The sequence below is a fragment of the Phaethon aethereus genome, assembly GCF_964289735.1.
Source record: "Phaethon aethereus genome assembly, chromosome: 2".
NCBI lineage: Eukaryota > Metazoa > Chordata > Aves > Phaethontiformes > Phaethontidae > Phaethon > Phaethon aethereus.
In genome coordinates this window covers 144,685,781-144,710,830 of record NC_138582.1, presented here as the reverse complement: position 1 = coordinate 144,710,830, position 25,050 = coordinate 144,685,781, and the positions used below count along the sequence as shown (strand labels likewise).

Sequence of the window (25,050 nt, the reverse complement as noted above, 5' to 3'; positions counted from 1 at the left end):
TATGATTCATGTGATTTTTACTTTCCTTCAGTTGGTTTTTTTTTTTGAGGAATTAATTTTCATACAGTATTAAAACAAGGTATCCTAAAGGCCATTTAATTAATCAAGTTTTCTATCACTAAGATGAGGCCTGTTATCATTGAGCTTTAGCAGTTGTGGGTTTATCTTCTGTGTTAGAAAAAGGAAACCTGAGCAGTAAGGAAGAGATGCATGACCAGTCTGTTTCCTCAGAAATTTATTTCATTAGTCTAAATTCCCTGACCTTCTGCAAAGTAGAAATAAGCTGCCAGAGAAAAAAAATCAGTAGAAGAATGACTTTTTTTACAAAATACCACCCCCCCACACCCCCCCGGTTTTATTTTCCCCGTGCCTGTTGAAGTGCAGCTAACAGCATACCCTACCGTGCTGGGTTTTGTGCAGATAATTGCATCATGGGGGAATGTGGTACTATTCATTGAATAAATCCCTGTGATTAATGTATTGTAGAAGAAATTACTGTAAGAAATTAAGTAAATTATAACATAACCAAATTTTATCATTGTCCTGTATTTTACAAAATGCTTGTATAGCATTTATTTTAGATTTTATCTGATCATGTAGAGAAAAAAACCCACACCAGTTTATGTCAAATCCAGTCTGATTTTTCTCACCCCAAAGCTTCTAGCAAAAGTGTTTACTTTTGGCTTAAGTTAAACCTGTCCCCAGTGACGTCAGGATAAACTGAAAAGTAAAGTCATTGGGAAAGAATGACCACTCAGGATCTGTAACACATTTTAAGTGTACTTGTTATGTAATTTGGGCACTCTTTCCTTTAGCTAAATCCAGATGCAACTACCAGAGAAATCAGAAAAATGAGCAGTGCAGTTCCACAAGTGAGAACTGGTATTTTTTTGTCTCCATTCATTTTATTTTTTAATCTATTAATGCATTTTAAATGGTCCGTAATTTTTCCAATTGTTCTGAGCAGGATGAGGAAGAGACTCTTAAAATTCCAGGGAGCTGTTTTTAGCAAGGGTATTGAACTAAGCTCATGAGCGGTTTCCTTTACAACTTTATAGGTCACCACCCTTCCTCTTGGAAATTGGAACCATAACTTTTCCTTAACTTCTTGAACAATGCTTGCTGTGCAGTGGTATCCTACAGCTTGCTGCAGTAATTAAATTATAGTATAACTGGCTTAAAGGATATATGCATGTTCTGTGTATATGCATAACAGTATGCATATACACATAAGATAGATACATGCTGTCCGCTTTCCATCAGGATTAGGAGTAAGAAGCTTTGGGAAGTAGGTTTGAAAAAGTTTGGCGTATGTTTTGCTAGAGTTGAATGTAATAGAAATGACATTTCATTTCATATCCAGTGGTGACTCAGTCTAGTTATGCTGTATTACATCTCTGTAGGATAAGGGGGGATTTCACCTGTGACAGTGAGACTCCACCAAAAGGACACTGCTACCTTATTTGCCACTCTTGGCTTGTACATCATGAGTTTCTGTTTATTAATATATGTATTTTTACAAGAATTAAAGCCCCTTCATATCAGAGCGTGCAGAATCTGAATTAAATATTGATGTTCAATTTAGCTTTCTGGTAGAATTACTGTAAATTCCCTGTCAAAATAATAGGCTGTCTTTGGCCTTCTGCTAAATGCTGAAGGGTGCCCACCATTGCCACTGGAGCACCTTGGGTGGAGTTGTTTATTTATCTTTGTAGCAAATCAGAAAAACCAGTAACAGAACAGCAAAGTATTAGGCTGCTGGTATTACAAATAAATCACTTAAAAGTTAGTTTCTCGCTAAATTGGGAGGGGGAAAAGACACAGCTGAGTCTGCAAAGTACATGACTTGCATCTGTAATTTTAAAACCTTATTTTTCATGTACCTGATGCAGAAGTTTCAGGAAGGAGACAGTTAAAAAAAGTGACATTAGTAAGGCTCACAGGTTTTGCACTGAGTCTGTCTAAGGGAGGTAAAATGTATTCCCAGGTTCTGGGGTATTTGCAACAGCCTTTGTCATCTTGTGACAGAAACATTATAGAAACATTTAGGGGCTAGTTCTCACACTGGTATAGAAAAACATAGCAATATGCTTTACTATTGTCAAGAATTTTTGGTTGGTAATTTAACAGGGAGGAAATTTTCATAGTTGACTATTATTATTGGAAGGGGTAGCTGGGGTGTCCCACTGTAATAAGAGGAACCATCCAATACATTCACTAGTGCCCTACTGAGTGTTGTTTTTAAATCAGTTTAGGAGAGCAGGAGAGAAAAAAAATGAGCTTCAGCACAGTCAAGCAAGCTCTGTAAAACGCTTTTTCTGGTAATCAGAAAAATGTCACTTAATGTACAAATGCTTCATTGTGTTGCAAAAATGCAGTATAAAGGCAATTTTATGAGCAATGTTCTTATTTGCTACTCGGCGTCAGAGTAGTGCATACATCTTGAGATTGCCCCTGCTGTGTCCAAACATTCAATGTTTTTCGTACTCCATATGTATGTTAGAACAAGTTGTCACTGTCTCTAGTTAGACTTCTCAATTAGCATCTTCTAGTAGAACTGGGCCTAAGGCATATTTCTGTGGTTCAGGTCTAGCTATTATATTGCTTTATTGTTGTTACACCTGGTTGGGTTAGGCAATACAGTTACACACTTCTGATAACTAAAATCTTGTCTTAATAAGCAGTTTATGACTGAGCAAATGTCGGGGGTTTATATAGGTTTTGCCATGACTGTTCAGAAAATGTAACTTTGCTTAAATCTTTTTAGGTCATGTTTGCTAGGAAATGTGCAATTAAATCTCTCCCCCAGCCCGTGTACCCGTACTAATGAACGTGACATCTCCCAGCCAGGTGTCAGGATGCTCTGAAAGCTGCCCCTTGTTTCAGCCTTGCTCTGGACTTTGACTTCCTGGGAGGTTGTGGGGTGTTTTTTTTTCTTCCCTGTTTGCATTCAGAGGGAGCATAAAAGCCTACATCTAGCTCCAGTCTTGGAGATGAAATTTGATAGATGGATGCTGATAGATTACATGAGGAGACCTCCAGGATACTTGGTGTGCTGCTTAAAATTATTTTCTGCCATACAGCCAGGCTTGTGGATCTAGACAGTAATTATTATTTTTTCACCATCCTTTAAGAGCCAAAGATCCCTGGTCACTAGCCCTGGTGGCACCACCTGAGCTGTATGTTCCCTCAGATAGATTTCAATGACTAGTTTTTAACTTCTTTTAAAAAAAATAGAGCATTAGTTTCTTTGTAGGAGTAAGACAGGGCAGTCTTAATAATTTTAAGTACTTCCAGAAATGCCGTCATATCTCCAGTCTGCCATTTTATATATGGCAGCATTCAAAATATGCCATATAAACTTGAGGTTGGGCAAACCGGTATGGGTGGCGTGCTGCGTTCCTGAAAGTGCCAGAGGTGCCTGAGACAGCCAGGTGCAGAGATCCTAAGGAGAAGGGAGTAGTGGGGCAGCCAAATCTTCACACCTGAAGCTGCTGTTTGGTGGTGGGTGTTCTGCTCCCGGCCCGTGCCAGTGCACCTGGGGAGCATGTGCTCTGTGAAAGCTGAAGGACTGAAAGGCTGGAGTATGGAGCATGCTCTGATGTACTCAGGACCATGCCTGCTGGTGTCCCGTCTCCAGTACCACTGAAGAACCAGCAGGATTTTGTCTGTCATCGGGAGCCCTCTTTCTCCTTTGCTGGCATCCCCCAAACCCGCTGTGGACGGGAGGCTTGGGTTGGAGAAATACTGCAGTGTTTGAGAGCGGAGCTGCAGATTTGGGAGGGTTTCTCTGGAGTGGCTCTTCTTGGATGCATTGTCACCAGTGTTGCTGTTAAAAGTGTGTGGTGGGATAAGCACAACGGTGTATGTCGTGATGGCGTTTTCAAAGGCAGAAAAGGAAATTGGAAGCTCCTCCCATCTTCTTGAGAAGAAACCAACCTTTCCCAGGGGAAACTGATAAAATTCTGGAGGAAAATCACCTTGTTTGGAGAGAAATGTGGAACATCTTATTTCAGCTTAGCTTTCTCAGTATGGTAGCTGCAGCTGAGTCCAGAGTGGGAAGCAATTTTGGGATCCTCCCTTTTCTGCCATATTCTTGGCTAGGGCAGTTGAAGGCATTGTGGTTGGGAGCGTGCAGGGATTGCTGACACTCAGGTCTGTGCTGGAGGGATTTGCCTGTGCAACTGTCCTGGGAAGAAGGACACAGGGAGGGAGGAAGGCTTGGCTAGGATCGTGTGGGTCGCTCCCCAGCTGGAGCTGGTCTTCCAGCATCTCGTTCCTCAGGAAAAGATTAAGATGGGCTCAGCTCCCATGTCCTGGACCAGACCTTTTATTTTCTTGCTATGGTGATGATGTGTGGCTGCTGCTCCAGCGGTGGCTCCTGGGTGTGCCAGCAGCTGCACAGGGTGGAGGAGCAGCACATCCTTCTGCCCTCCCTGGCAGACTTGTAGGTTTTTAAGTTGTAGGTTTAGCGTTGGCAAAAATTTCGTGGTTGATTCAGGGTTTGTTTTTTTTTGTCTTCTGAAGTGAAAACTGTAGCCAGATGTATGGGACCAAAAGATTTACAGTATTAAAATTTCTGAACCAATAATCAGCTTGTCTTTATGTATTATGTATGTTGTGAGGAACTGTGTCGCAGTAAAAGGGAGAAAATGCAATGATTTAAACAGAAGCAAGTCCAGTTACTGCCAAATGAATAGACCAGGCAAAATTGCAGAATACTCATAAAGTGCATGCTTTTTCCCCTGAAAATTAGATTTTGTAAAAACAGATGAGGACAGGTATGTTTTATTATATAATGCGATGCTGCCAACTCTTAATTTTACAGGGTTTTTCCCTCTGCTAATTTTTTTTTTTTTATCCTTTGAAAAAGGGAAAATTTCATTTAGTACAGTTTCTGTATTTGCTTTTCACTGCAGTTTTTGCTACACAGTGCTATAGAAGATTGCATGATTCCTTTGTTGCCTGTGGCACGGCTTAATTGAAGGTACAAAAAGGAATTGTGGTGCTCTAATTAATCAGTTTTAAATACATGTCTTCCCATTTCAGCCATATATTTTCCAGCACTTGGGGAAATTTTTCTGTTTTTTTCTTATATGAGCATAGTGAATATTGGTTTTAAATCCACTGGAAACTTCTCTGGAAGCTCAGCTCTGGCCACAGCTATGTGCGATGGCAGTGGAGAAACCCAGACGTGGGCCAGGCCTGTTGACCCTCGCTTTGCAGCAATGAGCAGAGAAGTAGAAGTATCCTAAAGACACCCAAGGCACTAGCGATGATGTGTTACCTGCCCTTTTGAACTGGCTTTATAGTGCTAAGCTAGAATGACTTTTTTCCTTAATTCTTCATGCCTCAAGCGTACACACCGCCCATTGGGAAAGGGAAAAGGGGAAAGCTAAACAACCTGAAATTTGTGTGTATTTACGTCTAAATGCGCACACGTGCACAGAGTAGACTCGGGAGGGGTTATGTGTAACATCCCCAAGGTGGTTGATGTGTCTCTCTCTATTCTGTCAAGTGCTTAGTACATCTACAAGCAAAATAAAAGATCATCAATGCAGTCCATGGAAAAAGAGGATGGTGAGCCCATGCTCAACCAGGTACTTCAGTGTGTCCTAACCTTATCTCTGTGTAATCCCACCACAGCAAGGGGACTGGCAATGTATTTAAATAGGGTAGGTGGAACCATTAATTTGCTTTTCAATATCCGTTTAACATTTTTAGGTATGGGATTTAAAAAAGGAAAAAAAAAAGAGACGATATAGTTGCATTTGACTTGGCTTTCTTTTTTCTTCTCAATGATACCTTCTGTCTGGCTTGAAGTATCTTTTTCATCCAGCAGTTTTGGTTTTTTTTTTCTGGGCTGGTCACATCTTGTCCTGCAGGCACCTGGTAGAGCAGTTGTTCTGCACATGAAATGCATGAAAACTTGGGGTGACCAAAATGAACTGAAGGGCAAAGACAACGGAGCATAGACCTCTTTAAGGTGTGGGTGTTGGCAGCTGTCCTGCCCGGTGTATGAGTGTCTGGTATGTTCTTCAAAGTTTGTGAATGAAGGACAAAGTTTTGAGAGCGACTTTCCTACCTTCTCTTTTTAAGTAATCCCACAGCCACTCGTTTCTTGCTCAGAAATGTTTGTTTAGTGTTCAAAAAGACACATAAGGACAGCCCATCCCGCCGTTTAATGCTGTTTGTTTATCCAGGGCTTCTATGCGATTGCTTTTTAGTCCATGAATTTCAGTCTGTTTATCTTTCCTCTATGGAATGTGCTTGGGGTGATATCAGTGAGCTTGTTTTTACGGGCTCAATCAATAACATTTCAGAGTAGACCTGTTAGTCCTCAATTACAATGGGGAAAAATGTAATAAAAAGAGATGGAGAGTAAACCAACGATAAGGACTTAGGAGGCATTTTTCCCTTCAAATGCAGTAAAGGCTTTTAAAAAAAGGCATGGATATGTGTGATAATTCCTCATTCATTTTAGGTTTTCACATGGGGGAAATAAAATTGAAAATTCTAAGTAGAGTAACAAAATGTTTTGGAAAAAATGTTTCCAGTAATCATAGAAAAATACGGAAAGAAATCAAAGCAGTTTTATTTCAACCCTTTACATGACAATTTAGACCACACGCTCTAGATTTGTTGCTAGAAGCTGTAAAGTTTTAAGTTAGATGGATACTTAAATATTGTGTGTTTTCCTGCTGTTTCCTCCATATTCTATGTCCTGCACTTGCATTATTACTTAGTGTCTTGTTGATGGCTTGAAAATATTGAGGCTTTCCAAGGAACTGCCATCCAGATTATAATTTTATAACTTGTTGGTTTGGGGTTTGTAAAATGAATCATGCTGCTTTAAAAAGCTTTAGTCAAAATTACTTCATTTTTGTTCTTTATTTTAATTACCTGGATATTCTGCTTTTAGGATTTTTTTTTTTTCCTGCCAGATGTTTTTCACAGGGTCATGAAATGTATGTCTGTACTTAAATTGAACTTTTTCAGTTCAACCCTGTATCATCGTGGAAAATATTTTCTTGTGTGTTTGTTTTCTATGTGCAATGGCAGTGGAGAAACCCAGACGTGGGCCAGGCCTGTTGACTGATCCCAGCAACAGTCTGATGACAGGTCAGCGTACAGAAGTTTCCATATCATCATTGAGGCCCAGTCCCAAATCCCGTACTCAAATAGGGCAAATGCTTCAGTGACAACTCTTGCAGACAGTCCTTTGCACGGCTGTCGTGTCATACATTTGGCTGGGTAGTCAAATGTGAATAGAGAATAAGAGCCGCAGGTCACGTCTGAATGCCAAATCTTCCATGTTATGGGCAAGTGGGAGGCTTGGCTTCCTTGTGCAAAGGGGAGAAGTGTTTTGGCAGCATCTGGGACATCTGCTGCTTTGACAGGACCCCTTGCGTAGCGGTGACTCATTTTTTACATAGCTCTCTTAGGTGAGTCCTAACCAATAAGAGCATGTATGTTTTTATAAGAGGAGGAGTGAGGGCTATCCCCCTTGTTTCAGTTAGTATTGAAAAAACCAACCAACCAAAAGAAAACAATCCCCGGAAAACGGTCCTGCAACACTCCCTGGAAATCTTCACCCTGTGGTGGTAGTGCATCCTGGAAGAGGAAGCGGTAGGTAGGTCTAGATCTAGAGAGCTGGACTTTGCTCTCTAGATCGCTTCAGACCTCAGGCAAACTGATAATACTGGATTTTGGTTGCCGGAAGAAAGTACGCTAGGTAACTTTGAGCAGGCAAGGTTAGCACTGCAGGGAACGTTTTCTGCCTGCTGTGTGGTTAAATCATCTTTGTGCGATGGGGCTATTTTTAGCCTATTGTGGTCTTCCAAGTCGTATACTGCCTTTGCCTCTGCACATGACGTCATTGGAGGCCAAGCTATTGCCTCTTCCATTGGGGTGCCGGCTGCTGCAGGGCTGGGCTCGCCACCACCAGACTGGGTGATCCGGGCACCGGGGCAGCTCCAGGCTTCTGCCAGGGTCTCCTAGCACGTGTCACGGGCAGTGGAAGCACGGGAGCAGCTGCCCTCCTGCCAGCGCTGGAGGGACATCACAAGTGCAGGAGGGACAGCAGGACCTTGCTCTGCCCATCACGTGCCAGCAGACGTCCTCATCAGTGAGGTGTCATGGCAAAAGCATCCATCTCGCCACAGCCTCTCTAGCAGGTAGCAGTTACGAGGAGCTGACCTCCTTCGCTCACCCACCTGGATTCTGCCCAGTTCTGTCCTGAATGCTTCTACATTCCAGTCTTCTTCCCTGTGCCCTTTTCCCTACCTTTCTGAAGGATATTACCGGGAAAGGTTTGGCCACCAAACTCTGTTTAGGGCTTTGGAGGAGTTATGAGGGAGTCGAGGAGGGCCGTGGCCTCCAAGCCCAGGAGCGACAAGAAACAGGGGATGTACACTGGGAAACTTACCCGGGTGTGCTTGGGATGCGTGCCCCGGGGGGACCCGAATGGAGACCGGCGAGTGGGAGGCGAACGGCTGCTGTTTGGCTGGTTCAGGCCCCCCTGAGGAGCAGCTGAGAGGACCTGCGTGGGCTGCCGCGCGGTGGGGCCCTGGCTGCCTTACGGGGTGGGTTTCGGCGGCCAGGTTTGGCAGCACCCGCAGGTGGCCCATGGGTTTGACCGCCTCAGCTCTGCCTTACAACTTGCTAAAGCTCTGCCTCGTCCTCAGCACCGCATCCCTGCGATGCCAAGATGGCTCACGGTGCAGTTGTTGCTGCCGGTGGTTGCGAATAAAACCACAAGGAGAAATGTTGTTTTGCGGGCTGTTAATGATTTTCTTTAGTTATTGCTGGTGTTGAAGGCAAAGGGCTCTCTGCTCTGTTACCTCCTTCCTTTCAAGTCAGTGTTGGGCTAATGTCTAGATACAACCACTGAAAATTTGTCACTAATGGTTTGTTGCTTATTTATTTGCTTTTTTGTTACATTAAAGATCCCATTATTTGTGTCATCTTTAGTTGTTATATTAATAGAGCTAAGTTCGATTACTGTAACTTGATTTAAAGGAAAAAAATGCTTCTTATGACATAATACAGTACAGTTGTGTGGCACCACTAAATCCATTTAATCTTCTTAATACAAAATACCTTTTTCTTAAACATTTTCTCCTGCTTTTCTAGTAAGTCTAATCTCAGCTTAGATATAACTCACAAGAAGCTTTAGTAAAAAATTGTCACTTTGTAAGAATTGAGTTTATTGTTTTCTTTTCAAGATTCATCATGCTAATAGTGTGCTGAAAAATACTACCACTATACAGTACTATAAGGGATAGATATAGGATATATTGTGTGTAGAAGTGCTATGGCCTTTAATTTCTGATTTGAATTGCTTGATAGAAGGTAATCTTGCAGGTGAATAATGGAAAGAAATCTTTAATTGCTGTAAAGGACATCTGTAAACACTCTCAGTACCCAAATTAATTAAATTACAGTTTCTACTGTTGTAGAAATAGTGTATTTATTTTAGAATACAGTTAGAATTAAATGGCAATTTCTAATGTTTCTGGGTAGGTGCTGTGCTGCTCTCAGCACAAAATACTGAGCATCACATGAAGGAAAATCCCCAAATGTGCGGGTTTTGTTTCTTTTCTCATTTACATAATGTACATGGAAAATAATCAAAACATGCAACTATCTGGCAATGTTTTGGGGAGATATTTTCATTGCTCTGTTTTAGAGAGAAATTAGAATAATCTATAACAAAAAAAAAAATCTGAATTTCTGTCTCTGTCCCCTCCTGAACCCTGCCACCACATTTCCCCATTCCAGGGCAGGAAGCTACAGGTGCTGTTTTCACAAAACTGTGCCAAGATGATTTTAAATGAAAACACTTTTATTTTTCTTACTGTCCTTGGACACCAGGTGAGTTTGTTGGCTCAATCAGTTTCCGACTGGGCAAATATCCACAGTGTTTTTTGAAATAATTCATGGCTGATACCAGCCCTGAAGCCATTCTTTGGGAGGCTCCCTGGAGAGCAGCCGGAGCGTGCGCTGGGATGCAGGATGAGCCAAGGCTGCCTCCAGAGCTGAGTCTTTTAGGTTTGCATCTTCCTGGTTTGGATGAAGCATCTTGAGAAAAACACTGGTCTCGTACATGAGACTTACCGTGCCTTTGCCATCAGGAAAATCACAGTTTCTGTTGTGGTTTACTGATACTTGATGAGCAGGTGGGAAGGATATATAAATTGTCTTTACACCCCAAATGCCATTGAGATTTGGCCAGCTAGATGAGGTAAAAAGACTTACTTCGTGGGTGGGAATGTCTGTCAGATAGCATCTGTAGTATGCCGTGTTAAAATATTTCTACTGAGAGGAGTTTTAGGTCTTGTTACCCTCAGTATCCTAGTGATGCAAGTCTAAATGCTATCACCCATGATGTCCACATTTCTTACGATAAAACCTATAAAAATAAACAATCCAGTTGCTCACCTGCTTCCGAAAGCTCACTTCTGTGTATCTGTCAAACACTGCATGTATACCTGATGGTTAAAGTGCCTGCATAATTTGTGCCTGCAGCTGTTAGTGTTTGCTTCTTAAAGCTGTGTGCAGTCAAAAAATTTAAATTAATTCAAAGTTAATTAGTCAATATATAAATTAATTCAAGTGTGAAATATTTCTCTAGGGGCACAGATGTGAGGAACTGGCCAAAGCCAAGGAAAGGGGCAAATTAAATTGTTAGGTATGCAGCACTGTTTGACCTGCATCCACATAAACTTGTCTTTAGCAATGGTTTAAGAACGTGTTCTGTAATTGCTCGTGTTCCTTCAGTCATTCATGGCTTGCCCCACACATATATAAGGATGCATGTTTTCTGAAGGTTTATTTTGAGGAATGATACTTCTAAAGGAATGCGATTGCATGCCTGAAAGTAGGTTAGTTTGTTTAGAGCCTTATTTATGATTGTAAATAGCATGTGTGATTTTTTGCAAACAATTTGCATCTAAAGCATAAAAGCTTTTGACACGACCTGTTTAATTTCATTGCAAAAATACAGTTTAAAGTGGATGTTCCAGTGGCTAAGAAACAACTGGATATCTGGACTGTGATTTCCACGTGCGCCCCCCCCCCCCCGAATTCAGAGGCATGCACTGTTTGTGGTTTGTTGTTTTTTTGTTGTGTCGTGCACGGGAGATCTTGTTTTGCTTAACAGGTCAAACTTCACCAGGTAATCATTAAACTTTGGCTCTGTTAAACAATTTGAGTTTTACTCAAAGGCACAGGAGCAAGCAGGCTATAATCTGCAGAAATCATGTAAAATAACTTCTCTGATGCCTTAATCATTCTTTTGGCTCTGTTAAACCTTAAAGGTAGCTCTGGATGTAAGATGTGGAACACTTGGCCCGGTACCAGCCATTACAAGCACAAAGCTCTGTTAGTACATTCGCTTAATACTTTTGTCAAGATCCATAAAAACACTGGGATAACTTTCTGTATGTACTTCATAGCTTCTTTCAGGCATTTCCCTGGATGTTACCGGGTGACCATTACCAGATATTACTATAATCAATCAAAAGGGTGTTTCACCACCTGTAACTCAACGTTAAGGGTCAGCATCCTAGAATCTGAGCTTCTAGGATACGGCAGTATAGAAGTTAGATATGGGCTATCCTAGATAGTGTCTTGGTGAGTATTTTGTTACTATTGATCATGAGGCCCACATCATTCAGTATGAGAGAGGGGGAGAGATGATAATTACTGAATGAGTCGAACATTCAGTACATATGTTTGTCAGAATTTGGTGAGAGAAGTGAAAAAGTGATTTTTCTGTTACCAACAGTGAAGTATTCTTATTTCTGTGGCTGACTGGGAAGCAGAAAGCAGCCATATATGGGCTGAAATTCTCCGAAGAATGTGCAATAAATAGATAGCTTGGAAGAAGGCTCTGCAGGGTCTCATGAGCACAGCAGTTTTGGAGGGAGAGGAGTCTATTTCCAGCTCAAGAAATAGTTAGCACCACAGGACTTGTTTATTTAGTGCGGAGAAAAGACTAGGAGGAGTGAGTTCTTAAAATAATAAATTCTCTCTTTGTAAAACAATGTAGCAGCAAAATTGTGTTCATGGATTAAAGACATTAACTTTCTGTTGGGAACCGGTGTTTGTTTTGGTAAGGTTAGTTTGGGAGAGGGAGGATGGCTTTTCTGTTTTGCGTTTGGACCCCCTTGTGCGTGCTGACCCAGGTGCATAGCGCGCTTGGTGGCTTGTGGAGGTAGGCAGGGGTGGGCAACTCTACAGCTGACTCCTTTTGAGAGCTCTTGAAACCTCGTCTGCCTCATGCCAGCTTGGTAGGCATGGGGAGCAAGAACGAGGTGGCAGAAGCGTGGACACCTGGTGCAGCCTGAATAAAGCAAGGGCAGTAGCCAGGCAGCTAAGAACATTGGCTTTTGGAAGGTGTGCAGTAATAGCCCAGTTGAGAGTCGCCCAGGGACTAAACTTGGAGATGCTGTAAAATCTGGAAGAAGAGCGGATTTTTCCAGTACATGTTTTGTCAGGTCGTAGGGAAGTCTATATGCAGGCTGGACACAAGTGCCCTGAACAGCGCTGACGTCCTTGAGAACATTTCAGGCAAAGGGAGGGGAAATGAGGTCACTCCTACTTGCCTGTCTTGCGTACCGCGATCGTTGTGAACAGATCATCAACCTTCTTTGGCAAGGTCCCTCTGAGGATAATCCAGATTTCTCTTCCTATTACTTTCTAGAAACTGTACCCAAAAAGGTAGCAAATGGTGAGGGGGGGAACTGCCATTTTCATAGGGCCTGGAGAGGCTCAAACCAGCCTTGATGACTTCCTGTTGTAGTAGTTGTAATTGCTAAAATAATTATTTATATTTGCCTTACTGTATCTGTTGTAATAGTTGTGGGTGGGTGGAGGATAAGGACATCCAACAGGAAGTAAGAAAATTGATGTGCTTTCAAAATTGTCCCTGTATATTGTGGGGTTTTTTTAAATTAAAGTTTTTGGACAAAAGTAGTCAAAGGTGTTTCTGTAGGAATGTCTGCGTTAATAACTTTTTTGATTTATTTTTCAAATCTAGATCATCGACAAGGAAATTAATCCCTTTGTGGACAAGTGGGAAGAAGAAGGACAGTTCCCAGCACATAAAGTATTTAAAACCCTGGGACAGGCTGGATTCCTTGGTGTAGATAAGCCAACAGGTAGGAGAGTGCCTAACTCCTGAGTATTGATGTTGATAGTGCTAGACTCGTTATATTCTCTCAAGTCACTTTTGCCCCAGATCAAAACATGGTTTGGAATTCAATGCGAAGTTCACTTATATCCCTCAGTCACAGGCATGCTGGTTACCAACTGTGCAAATAGAGAAAATAATGTTGCTGAGTGCTCAACTTGATATTCTCCTAAATATAAACGTTAAAAACCTGCGTGACTTATTTTAAAGTCAGTGAAATGAGTGTCACTTCAATGTTCAACATACTATCTGTATCGTGACGTTTCTTCCCCATCTGGACACATGCGGAATAATCTCAATTTTTATTAAAGAAATCACAATTTAAAGGCATTGAAAGTGTTGTAAGATTTGGCCTATTACACTTCCTTACCCTGTAACATCTACATAATTTTAATGTACCCTGTCTTGCCATTCAGGATGAGGTTTGTATTATATTTTATATCCATTATATCCTAGACTGTCTTTAAAATGCACTATTCCAGCCCACAGAAGCATGTACAGAACAAGAAGCTGATGATACACACAGGAAGGACAGAGCAAGTTTCGTGTGTACATATATATATATATATATATTGGTGAGGAAAAAAGTCAGCAAGTCCAGAGGAATAGGAGGCATTTCAACTCTTCAGCTAAAATATGTGTTCCCCTAGTGTTTTTGTTTGTATGCAACGTAATATATTTACTTGTTTTCATTTCAGATGCAACTGTTACATGTCCCTGTCAGAATTCTCTGGGGTTTTTTTCCCCTATTTTCTTATTCGTGGTTAAAAAGTTTAGAACAAAAGCAAGCTTGCACAGGCAAACCTTTAGCAGTCCCGGTGAATTCAGGGCAGCCTGAAGTGACAGTGTTTGAACAGTTAGCTGCAGATAATCGTCGTAATGGAGCAGCTCACACAACATCACACACCGCATCATTATGTTGCTAAGGGACAGGGTTTGAACTGTGGAACAAATTACGTCTTTTTACCACTTGCTTTCAGAGGAAATTTTTCCTCTTGAAAGGAATGTTCATATTCTTACACATTCCAGCGTGGAGGCTTTTTCTCTGACTGTTCAGCAGTTGGAGCTCACAGAACTGTTTAGCTGTGATTGTCTGACAAATCCAATTAGGTCTGAGCCGGTATCTCTTTGCAAAAATGCTGACAGTTTGAGATTATATTGAAGATCTATTTAAAGGACAAATAAGATTACTAGGGGAGGGAGAAAACCGCCTCTACCTTCTGCTGTAATTGTTTGATAGGCAGATTTGAAATGTGTCTTGGTGGGGTCTCCTTCAGGCTGCTAATATTCACGTAGGCCGCAATAATGGTGCGTTGTGTTGCTGTCAGATTAAAGCCCCGTCTTGTTGGTATATTCATCTCTGGACATGCCAAGGCCTTGGCTGGGGTAAGGAACCTGAGTGCTGAGCATGCTGCGCATTAAACATTGTGGAGGTGGGAACTTTGTATAATGCTTACAAAATAGCTAGGGCAAGAAGTAACAGGAGCGAAATCTAGTGAAGAAGGGACTTGCGGAGGCAGAGATGGGCACAGAAGGTTGCATGCGCTAACTACACTTGTCATAGTCATGTTTAAGAATATTATCGTTTTGGCTTTGACACTTGTATCTAGCTGTTAATCTAATTTGTTGTGCCTCTGCAGCTGCATTTTATAAAAGCTGTAAAAAAAACTGGATTAAATTGTCAGCAACATGTGGTCCATCTCAGTTCATCTTCTGGAGAAAGGTATTGTTAGGTACAGAAAATGTACCAGCTCCCTGGAAGATGCTGTCTTTTCAGCATTCAGTTGTGCAACAGAATGTCACCAGATCCAGCTTTGTTCTGTAATGGTATAATACCATCAAGCACATCCTGAAAGTCCTAAAACTTTCTCGTGATGGTAAGTGAAAGAGTCAGGTGTGCAACGGCGCAGTCTCAACAAGCAGGACTTCCGCAAAGTCTGAAATTCTTCATCCTCTACACTTCTACACTTCTGTAAAGTGCTTATGCTTGCTGTATGATTAGTGTGTACTGGTAGTAGTAACTAAAAATAAAATTAAGAGATACACCTTTTATACTCTGCTCAGCCACTGCTATTATTTAACTGCTGTGCACAGAGGAAGAGAGGTCTGAAGAGATTTGAGGAAGCCAAGAGCAGCTGGGAGTTTTGGAGGGATGATGGGGGAGGTCTGGAGAAGAGAGGTTGAGTTGATTTGAGGAGAGCAATTGCGACAGAGCCATGTGAGTAACAACCTGCCTACTTTATCTTTCCAGCAGAAACCAAAATGATAATTATCATGTTGTAGCCCTTCAAACACAGATCATAAAGTATTCTCTTTAAAGAAGACTGAATTTTTCAAGTTAATTCACTTTAGTAGCAGCTGCAGTTTTGAAATACAAGTTTTTCTGAATTTGTTTTCCAAGGTCATTCTATTGAGTACAGGGTTTTTTCCCCCCTGTAAAATTAATTAATTAATTAATCAGCTTTCTGATTGGGCAGAAGCAGGTCACGAACTTGTTTTGCATAGAAGGAAACATCTGTTGGAACTCAGATTTGTTGAAACTGGACTTTTTCCTGTGTAAACAGCATTCCCTTTATGAACAATGAGCTGCTTAATGGGAGTCAGGTTTTTAAAAGAACGTGCTTTACATGTGTCCCTTATCATTGGAAACTTTCTCTGTGTGGAGAACTGATTTGGGGCACTATTTGTATTGCAAAGGCTCCATCAATTGCCACTGTATGCAGTTGTGGGCTACAAACTTGGCAAGGTTTTTTCTGTATATTTTTTCACAGTTGTTTACGATTGTAGTGAATACTGGCTGTAGTACAGTAGTTCAGGATGTTAGTTGGAGTGGTCACGTAAATACTGTGGGCAAGGCCCAGCTATGCACCCATAATTGGAGAATCCTTGAGATGATCAATGGTTTTAACTTACTACACTGTCTGGTCAGTCCTCTGCCAGAGAAAGATTTTTCTCTTTAGACCCCTTCTCTGCTCTGGTGTTCTTTACATGACACAAAAATAGTGCATACGCTGGTTTTCCTTGGGAGAAAAAGTGTGTGTTGTTCTCTTACATTAGGAAATTCTTCCTTCTGGTCAAATACATGCTGAAACAGTAAACATTTATGCATAAAAAGTGTCTTTTTGCTCTATGGAAAATGTGTTCTACAGAAGCACTCAGTTTAGCCTGAAGTGTTTAGTTTGCAGGGAAAAAAACCCACAACATCCCTATATACTTAATATTTTTCATTTATGTTTACAGTGTGTTTCTTATCATATAAAGTTTCTGGGCAATTGAGGTACTGACAGTCCTAAAACTAAGGCCAGCAAATATTAGGGTAGGCTGCAAAAATATTTTAAAACAGTCTTGGTGGTTGGCCATTGTCCCTTTTGCAAAGGGAAGTGGGTAAGACATATTCTTTGGAGCGTATTACATGCAGATTAGATGAGATATTGGAGGGAAAACTGAGAAGATCCATGCAGTCATTTGTGATCTTATGGTTTATGAATCAAACCCTTGGCTGTTGCTGAGTTGTAGGATGTGTTGCCAAAGACACAGGCTCAAAACATGCTGTTGTGTACCTGTGTATGCTGGCGCAGATGATTAAAAGTTGTTTTTATCAGCCGATGCAAAAGTACAGGAATCCTCCTGTGAAGGCTCAGGGAAAGGAAAGAAGAGAGGAGAGGAGAGAAGGGTTTGTAAGCGGGCAGTGTCTGCTGTTCTGCACGCTCATACGGCGTTGCTGTGAGACATGAGCCATAATGATGCCCACTCTAGGTATTTCGTTAGTGTTTTCACTGGCAGTCCTGTAGGAATATTTAGCAGAATGTATTAGCATGTAGAAATAATTATGACAGGTATGTCCAAATAGTAGCCTTCATTTATTTCTGTCAAACACTTAGCACTGCACTTGCAGAAATACATTCTAAATATATTGGGAAAATAGGGAAACTACGTGGTAAGACTTGTACGTGGATGGGAAAGTATAGCTTTACACCATCTCCTTCCCCCACAGCTGGGATATATGCTGGATCCAGGACTGGAGAAAGTCACAAGCAGTATGTTCTTGTCACTTGAGACAGATAAGCATCTGATGAAACAAAACAAATGTTGCAAATGATTGATTGCACTGCAGTTGGAAAATGATGTAATATCTTTCCTTAAGAAAGCCTGTTTATTGCAAGTGTCTGTGTGTTGAATGTGGGGATATAGATCTAGACTGTCCTCTAAGGTTAATTTTGTTGTTTCCTTCACAAGTATATATTGCTCTGGTATGATGAGACCTTATGAGTTTGATAGTGGAGAGTCACTTTTAAAGAGTATGTAAGGTTCTTTCTCTTTTTAATTTTTCCCTTTCTGTAATATTAAGCCTTGTTATTACATGGAATGAGCAAAAGAAGGACCTGGGGGGAGCAGTGAATTCTATCACTAGAAAGAGACTTACTTAGTTCAGATGAAACAGCGTTTTATGACCTCTAAGAGTAACTGAAGCAAACTTTTTCGGGTGTATCTATGGATAGAAGCTAAAAGGGGTATATTTGGCAGAAGAGAATTCGTTTGCCCAAAACCATTTCTGTATGGCAGGAGTGAACAAGCTGCAATGGCTTGTGCTTGGTTCAGTAGATTCAGAGCATAGCCAGCTGAACGAAGTGCTTGATCCTCTTTCTTGCTTACAAAGGAGTACAGCAGTAGGTAGTTAATAATAGTTGCGCTCTGAAAGTTTGCGAGCAAAAGCATTGTGCCATGTTTTCAGGTACCAATGAGCCGGTAAATCAGCACTTTGAAATGTTTATCAGCTATGAGATATACCTGGTTTACAGTCGAGAAATAACCTCGATAAGCCTCTAAAAACAATAGACCAAAATTAGTCACTGCTTTATTTGAATTGAATTGATGACAAAGTTGGTGATGGATGGCAGTGGTTTGGAGACCTCGATCAGATAAGTATAAGAAATTTCAGGTGCTTATCTGACCTTCTTATTTTGGATTGGATTGAAATCTCAGGAAAACAGTTTTTTGTATGTGTAGAAAGAAGTTCTGTGTGGGTGAGACTTTCTTTTTCAAGTCCTGTCTAGCATCTTGTAAGTGCAGGATGAAATGCAATTGAAAGTGGTGAGGAGACAGTTTGTTTGCTGCACTTCACAGATCATCAGGTATTTCTGATCAGACAGAGAGATAAGCACTTCAGTTCATCTTTGTTTTTTCTTGACTGCACATGACTTGAAAACAAGAGTGCTTCGCTCTTTGTGGCTGGTTAGGAATAGCTTCTTCGGCTATCAACAGCAGTTTTGTAGAAACATCCAGCCGAGAACAGACTTACTGAAGGACAGCGAGTCTTTGTGGAAGAGATAATCTTTCATAAATATGTTGTTGATAGAGGGATCGGATTAGTTCCTGGGATTCTGCTTTTGTACTTGAGATAAGGCAAATCCTCACACTTGTGAGTTGTAATGCAGGACACAGCAGTGATTTATCCAGTTCAGGTATGCATATACCAGTACCTTAGGGGCAGAGTAGGAATTTCTGAAATCTGGTACTTGTACCACTGGTAGTTGCAGATTATGTCAAAATGGTGTTGAGAAATAAATTATAAATGCCTCTTTCCTCGAAGAAGTTGGAAATGTCTAACTGGGAACAAATGCTTGGCTATGTACCTGCAAGTAAGCTCTTGATGCTCACCTCTCTCACAGCATACCTGCCGTGCCAAAATTTGCTTCTGCGTATCACAGGCTTTACACAAACTGGCAGATCCATGTGGTGTCTTGAAGTTCACTAGGAGCACTTAGTTTCTGGTTGTAGCTAAGAGGCAGTTACAAACAGCCATCCCTGTTCCATCCCCGTTCGGCACGGCGTGTGTGGTTGGGCTCCAGGTGGTGCAGGAGAGTTCAGCCTTCTCTCTTGTACTTGATTTTAGGTTAAGCACACACCAACTTGAGTGCTTTGTATGAGGCTTGGTAATGAGGTTTCAAAGTTGCACAAAACTTGGTGTATTCACATACCAAGTATGTGTCTTTGGGGGAACGCAGTCCAGAAATAAAGATGGAAGAGACAGGGAGAAAAAGTAAAGATACAGCTGTGATGTTGTTGGAAGGTCACACTGAAATGGTGTCAGAGTGAGAACCCCAGTTTCCAGAATCCAAATTGTGGTCTTCTCTACTGCCTCACTGGTTCTGTCTTTTTTTATGTACTAATGCCTCAAGCTTCAGGACAGATTAATCTCATCACTAGCTAGAGTTTTCTCTTCTCTCTAATGCAGAAGTTGCAGCAATAATCGTTTTCTTCTATAAAAAAGTGAGAAGAGGACCTGCATACTGCTCTAAAGTCCAGGTGCTGAATCAGGAGCCAGATCTAACCTGTGAGAGAAAACTAATTTGACTAGTTGGCACTGAACTGTACTTCTATATTTCTCAACATAACTTAATGATCTTAGAGGTCTTTTCCAACCTTAATGATTCTATGATAACATCATGATAAAACACTGGAAGAAGCAATCAAGATTCTTGGTAGTATCTTGAGATCACTTATTTGGAGACAGACCTGTTTCAGAAGCTGTCGACTAAACACTCTTAGATTGAGCTGAATACTTCAATTAACTTGTGTGACTTCTTTGTTTTATCCTTTTGTGGAGTGTTCTTGTTTTTGTTTTCCTCCCATTCCCATGCTTCTGAAGGTCTCTGTATATAGCTTTGGCTTGAATTTCCTTCAGTTTTGCAGAAAATTGTTGGGTTTGCGGGGTTTTGAAGAGGCAAATTTGGTTAAAAAGTCTGATATTCTTAATCTTGTGAATAGGAAAAGAGTACACACTAAAGAGAGCAGCTGAATAGATGAAAGAAGTATGAAATACAACACCTGAGAAGAATATAGGGGTTGAGACATTATCAAGTAAGGCATACTGTTTAGGAGTTTCCATTAAAGGAATTGAGTTATTCTTGTGGATTGAATGGAAAGACTGTCTCTTGACAAAGCATGGGCCAATGAATGAGCTTATACTAAAATAACCTTGGTATTTTAAGTCCCTTTAACTTACACATAACTGTTTTTTGCCAGTCTTAGAAGTTTGATGATAGTTTCTTGACATCTGTCATATACTCAGCATAATCAGAAAGCCTTCTGAAACGTATAAATGCACCTTTAACACTTTGAGACATGTCAGTACATAGAGTATGGCAAGCATGGGAAAATTATCTTTGTGAAACGTAGGCTTGATTTGCTTTTACCCACTGTCTTTTGAATTATTAACTGCCAGGAGTGAAGACTGATTTCTTTTCCTGGGGCTGAAATGGGAACAAATATTGTGAACCAGTCATTCTGAGGTTGACATGGGAAATCTCTGAAGAGCTGTTGACTTGTCAATGCTTGCAGATCCCATAGGTCAATAACTGAATCACAGACTTTGAATATCTGGCTTGAAGAGTGTTAACAAGATTGCAGCAAGACTGTGTTGTTTCTAGGTTAAGTGTTCCTATCCCTGACATTTGAGCAAGATAAGAAGCTGGTGTCCAGCTTGTCCAAACCAGAACACGTATAGCCGAGTAAGAAAAAATGAGGACAGAAAAAGATAAGAAATGTGTTCAGTTTTGGTTCTCCTATTCTGACCTAACATTTCTAATCCCTAGTGACCCAGTTCATGCAAAATCATAAGCATCATTAATAGTCTAATCCCTGGAGATCTTGCATAATCTCTTAGTCAGTCCAGCATCTGTAAGGAAGTTCAGAGGTCCCCGTACCAGTGAAGTGCCCTTTCGTACAAGTGAAAAACAGGTCTTGGCAATATCTTTCTCCCTTTCTGACAGATGGCTAACATTTGCAGCCACCTTTATGAATCTTGTCATTACCCCTGCAACACAACTGTAGGGCTTCCCCTGCTGTAAACTGGACTCCTGGGGATAGTGCTAATCTTTTTTAGCATTTATTCCAGAAAGGAGGACAGGCAAAGGCATGGACCCAGTATTTGTGAATCTGTGTGTGACAGGCAACTTGCTTACAGGATAAGTAATGCACACAATGTTTAATAACTTCATGTGCTACATGGTAATAAAAAGATGTCAGGGAAGGATAGCGATAGAAGGAATTTAGCTCCTTGGGGCTTAATACTTAGAAAAGGTTGGCACTGGCCATTTGTGGCTTTCTCATTTGATGGACTAGAACAAACAAGTTTTGAGGTAAAGATGCAGAGAACTGACATTGCAGTGTTTTTAATCATGCTGGTTTTAATCGTGTGGAATAGGTATCACCATTTCACAAAAAAACTGGAAATTAACTGTATCTAGTTACACGACATGGGGCTCATGTTTATATTGCGTTTAGGTCTACTTTGATTTCATTGTTTACCGTCATGTAATACTGATATGCACAGCAGAGACTGCATGATATCCTCTAGTAAGTGAAGCAGGAAATGAAAAAATTGGTTTTATTCCAAAATACTTCTAAAGTCTTTTAAACTGGTCTGCGAAATAGTTGGAGCCTACACTCTGGTGTGTTGGCACAACCATGTTGAAAGTCTTTTATGGGCTTAGTGTAAATAATGCACTGATTTGTAGATTTGTGGTCAGTCCAAACAATCAATCCATGTACCCTCAGTTTCTCAGTTGATTTGTAAACTTTAAAAACGTGTGAATTGTTTTTGAAATGAAGATACATTTGAGGCGGGAGTGAGTGATGCTTTAGAACTTCCAAACTTGTTCCTTTGACTGGACGATCTGACCAGTGCAAGACAAATGTCTGGCTCATTTGCAGGCAGGCAAGCAGGTATTTGGTGCCATCATAACTTGCATTATTTACTGTGTGCTTCACAAATCTGAGGATCATGTAAACTCACAGTGGGGTGTGCAAGCTGAGCTGGAGGCTCAGGTGTGTGTGACTGCTCTGTCCAGATTTAATGCACACCCCATATGGAAAAGTAATACTCTGTCCTGCATAGTACTTTGTAGTAATAAGCATGATTGTATATACATTATAAATTTATGTATATTGCAGTAAAGTATGTTTCATTTTATACATATATTTATGTAGAGAGAAGGATTTTTTTATGATTTTTGTTGTTTTAAACCTCTGTACAACCTTAAAGAAAGAAATATCCATGTAGTCAGTTTGGCCCAATGTTGTCCAGTTGTTTAGTTTTAACGTCTTTCAAAGGCCTGTCCCCACTTTTGGTGCCAAGTTCCTATTTCAAATCTTACTATTTAAAATAACACTGCTGTAGCCCAATGCTGAGATATCATAAAGCACTACTCAGGAGACTTGCTGCAACAGGGAGGCTTTCTACCGTGAAGAGTTCTACTTCTTTTTCTGTCAAATAATTGCCACTGCTGCAGGGGTTGCTGGTGGGAAGGCTGCTCTGAGGTGCTCATATGTACATGCCTCAAACTTCCAAATACATGGAAACCTGCACCCAGACTTGGAGTTAGCAAGGAGTTCAGGTTAGTTCCCCTGCACGCACGGTTCCCTTGGGCAGAGGACAGTGGTCAGTTTGTGACCCGGCTGGGGAGCACCATGCCCCGTGGTGCAGCTTCCTGACCCCAAAGCTTTGGCGGTCACAGGCTGCTTGTCCTGGTCGTCTTTTAGGGCACTTCACTCCTTAGCTGAACAGACTTCTCTTGGGAGTCTTGCTGTTTCATTCACAGGGATAAACAAAATGATAAATGTAATATTTTAAGTGCTCAAGAATGTATGGGCTGGTTATTCACAAACACTCACCAGTTCTGATCAACACTTTTTAATTCTTTCCCGGATTCATTTTTTCATCTTTTTTTTTTTTTTTTTTATTCTCTCCAGAGGAATTGTGTCACATTGTGCCTCCGTTGGATGAAAAATGAGCTGTAAATTAGTGTTCAAAAACACATCATTGTGACTGTTATCTATACCATCTCCCTGTAGCCTCCGACGGCAATACATAGGTACAGCAGAGGAGGAGTGTGGTCTCCGCATTCTCCTGCGCTGCTGTTAGGAGAAGCAGATTCCTGTTCCCCGGCACCACTCTGGAACTTGTTGGCAATTAACTCAGTTCCGTAACATTTCCCAGGAGCTGAGGGATTCAGAGGTGCCTCAGGGCTGGCAGTGTCCCAGGGGGTGGCCGGGCTGAGCTCTGCCTGGAGGTTGGACCTACCAGAAGGAAGTTGTCTGTCTGTCTGTCTGACCTGCAAGTTTTCTGCTCCAGCCAGTGCTCAGGGTTCTTGCCTGATGCATACAATTATTTAATCTGGAGTCTTCTGTACACCACTAAAGGAGTAATTATTATTTTGGTTTATTTTCCCATGAATAAGGATTATTCATCAGTCAGAAAGTTTTTACAATTAGTTTCATTGCCCTGTTCCTAGAAACCATAAAAGGTCTGCCAAGGAGACAACTCAGCACAGCTCTTAAAATCATGGAATTGCTTTAGGCTGGAAAAGACCTTTAAGATCATCAAGTCCAACTGCTAACCCAACACTGCCAAGTCCATTGCTAAACCATGTCCCTAAGCACCACACCTGCACGGCTCTTAAATACCTCCAGGGCTGGTGACTCAGACACTTCCCTGGGCAGCCTGTTCCAATGCTTGACAACCTTTGCAGTGAAGAAATGTTTCCTGAAATCCAGTCTAAACCTCCCCTGGTGCAACTTGAGGCCATTTCCTCTCGTCCTATCACCAGTTAGTTGGGAGAAGAGACCAACACCCTCGTCACCACAACGCCCTTTCAGGTAGTTGTAGAGAGCGATAAGGTCTCCTCTCAGCCTCCTCTTCTCCAGACTGAGCAGCCCCAGTTCCCTCAGCTGCTCCTCATAAGACTTGTGCTCCAGACCCCTCACCAGCTTCGTTGCCCTTCTCTGGACATGCTCGAGCACCTCAACATCCTTCTTGTAGTGAGGGGCCCAAAACTGAACACAGTGTTTGAGGTGCAGCCTCACCAGTGCCGAGTACAGGGGCACGATCACTTCCCTACTTCTGCTGGCCACACTATTTCTCACACAAGCCCACCCTGGTCGCTGAAGCTCCCTAAGGGCTTCTTTTACATGCGGGCGGGGCTTGGCTGCCATGGCTCCTGTCCCTGCCCGGGTCTCGTCAGCCGCTGCGGTGTGAGGTGCGGGCTCCTGGCGGTGCTCTCGGCTTCCCTGGAGGTTCCCTGGTTTGGGCCCTTTTATTTAAATATATACTTAAATGCATTAAATTTCTGGTCTTACTGCTTTGGTTCCGAAGGGGCATGGTTGTGAACTGGTTGCCACTTGGTATCAGGTACTCGCACTTCAGTTGCTTTTTCTGATGTAATCTGTAATGTCAAAGGAGAACAGTATAAAGCGTCATTTCCTGCAAATTGTAATCCCGTATAGAGAGGACATTGATAAGATATGATGAATTGACAGCTATTTTTCTTAGAATTTTGAATGAAAGCAAAGGGAATTATTTGATTTGTGTTCGAATTTTTTTCAGGTTTTCCTTTTTCGTGCACCTCAAAGGGCCAAAAAAGAACATAAGCAAATGTGCCTTTTTGAAGCTGCTGAGGGATTGGTTTGTTTGGTTTGGGGTTTTTTTGTTTGCTTCGTGTTTTTTTTTTTTTTTTTTAAAGGCTTGCTTAGGTAAGGTGCTCTCTCTGCAGACTGGCATCAACATGCTGGAAGTTTAATGTCTTAGTGGGGTTTGTTTATCTGACCTCTCCTACGTTTTTAAGAGTGGTGCAGAGATCGTTTTAAGTGGAAATGCACGCAGTTAACGTTCTGGGCAAACTGGATCAGCTGTCACTGCAGTCTCCGCGGGGAATGGGCGCAATGTGATGGAGAAACAAAAGGAGGGGAAGGTAGCACCACCCCAAGGCTCCGCGAAGCCGTATCAGTCTGTGGGGGTGGCAGGAGCGCCCAGCAGGACCGGCAGGTCGGGGGTGCTGGGCAGAGTTTGCTGC

General features: G+C 41.6%; 1 protein-coding gene across 1 annotated transcript in view; it reads left to right on the top strand.

Moving 5' to 3' along the window:
• Positions 1 to 25,050, top strand: part of LOC309417453 (putative acyl-CoA dehydrogenase 6) — a gene marked incomplete at both ends in the record, with an annotated part of 85,215 nt that overhangs the window by 1,211 nt on the left and 58,954 nt on the right. Inside the window, one exon of the mRNA XM_082014958.1 lies at positions 13,046 to 13,166. Coding sequence (XP_081871084.1) covers positions 13,046 to 13,166 — 121 coding nt within the window. The remainder of the gene's footprint in view (positions 1 to 13,045; positions 13,167 to 25,050) is intronic.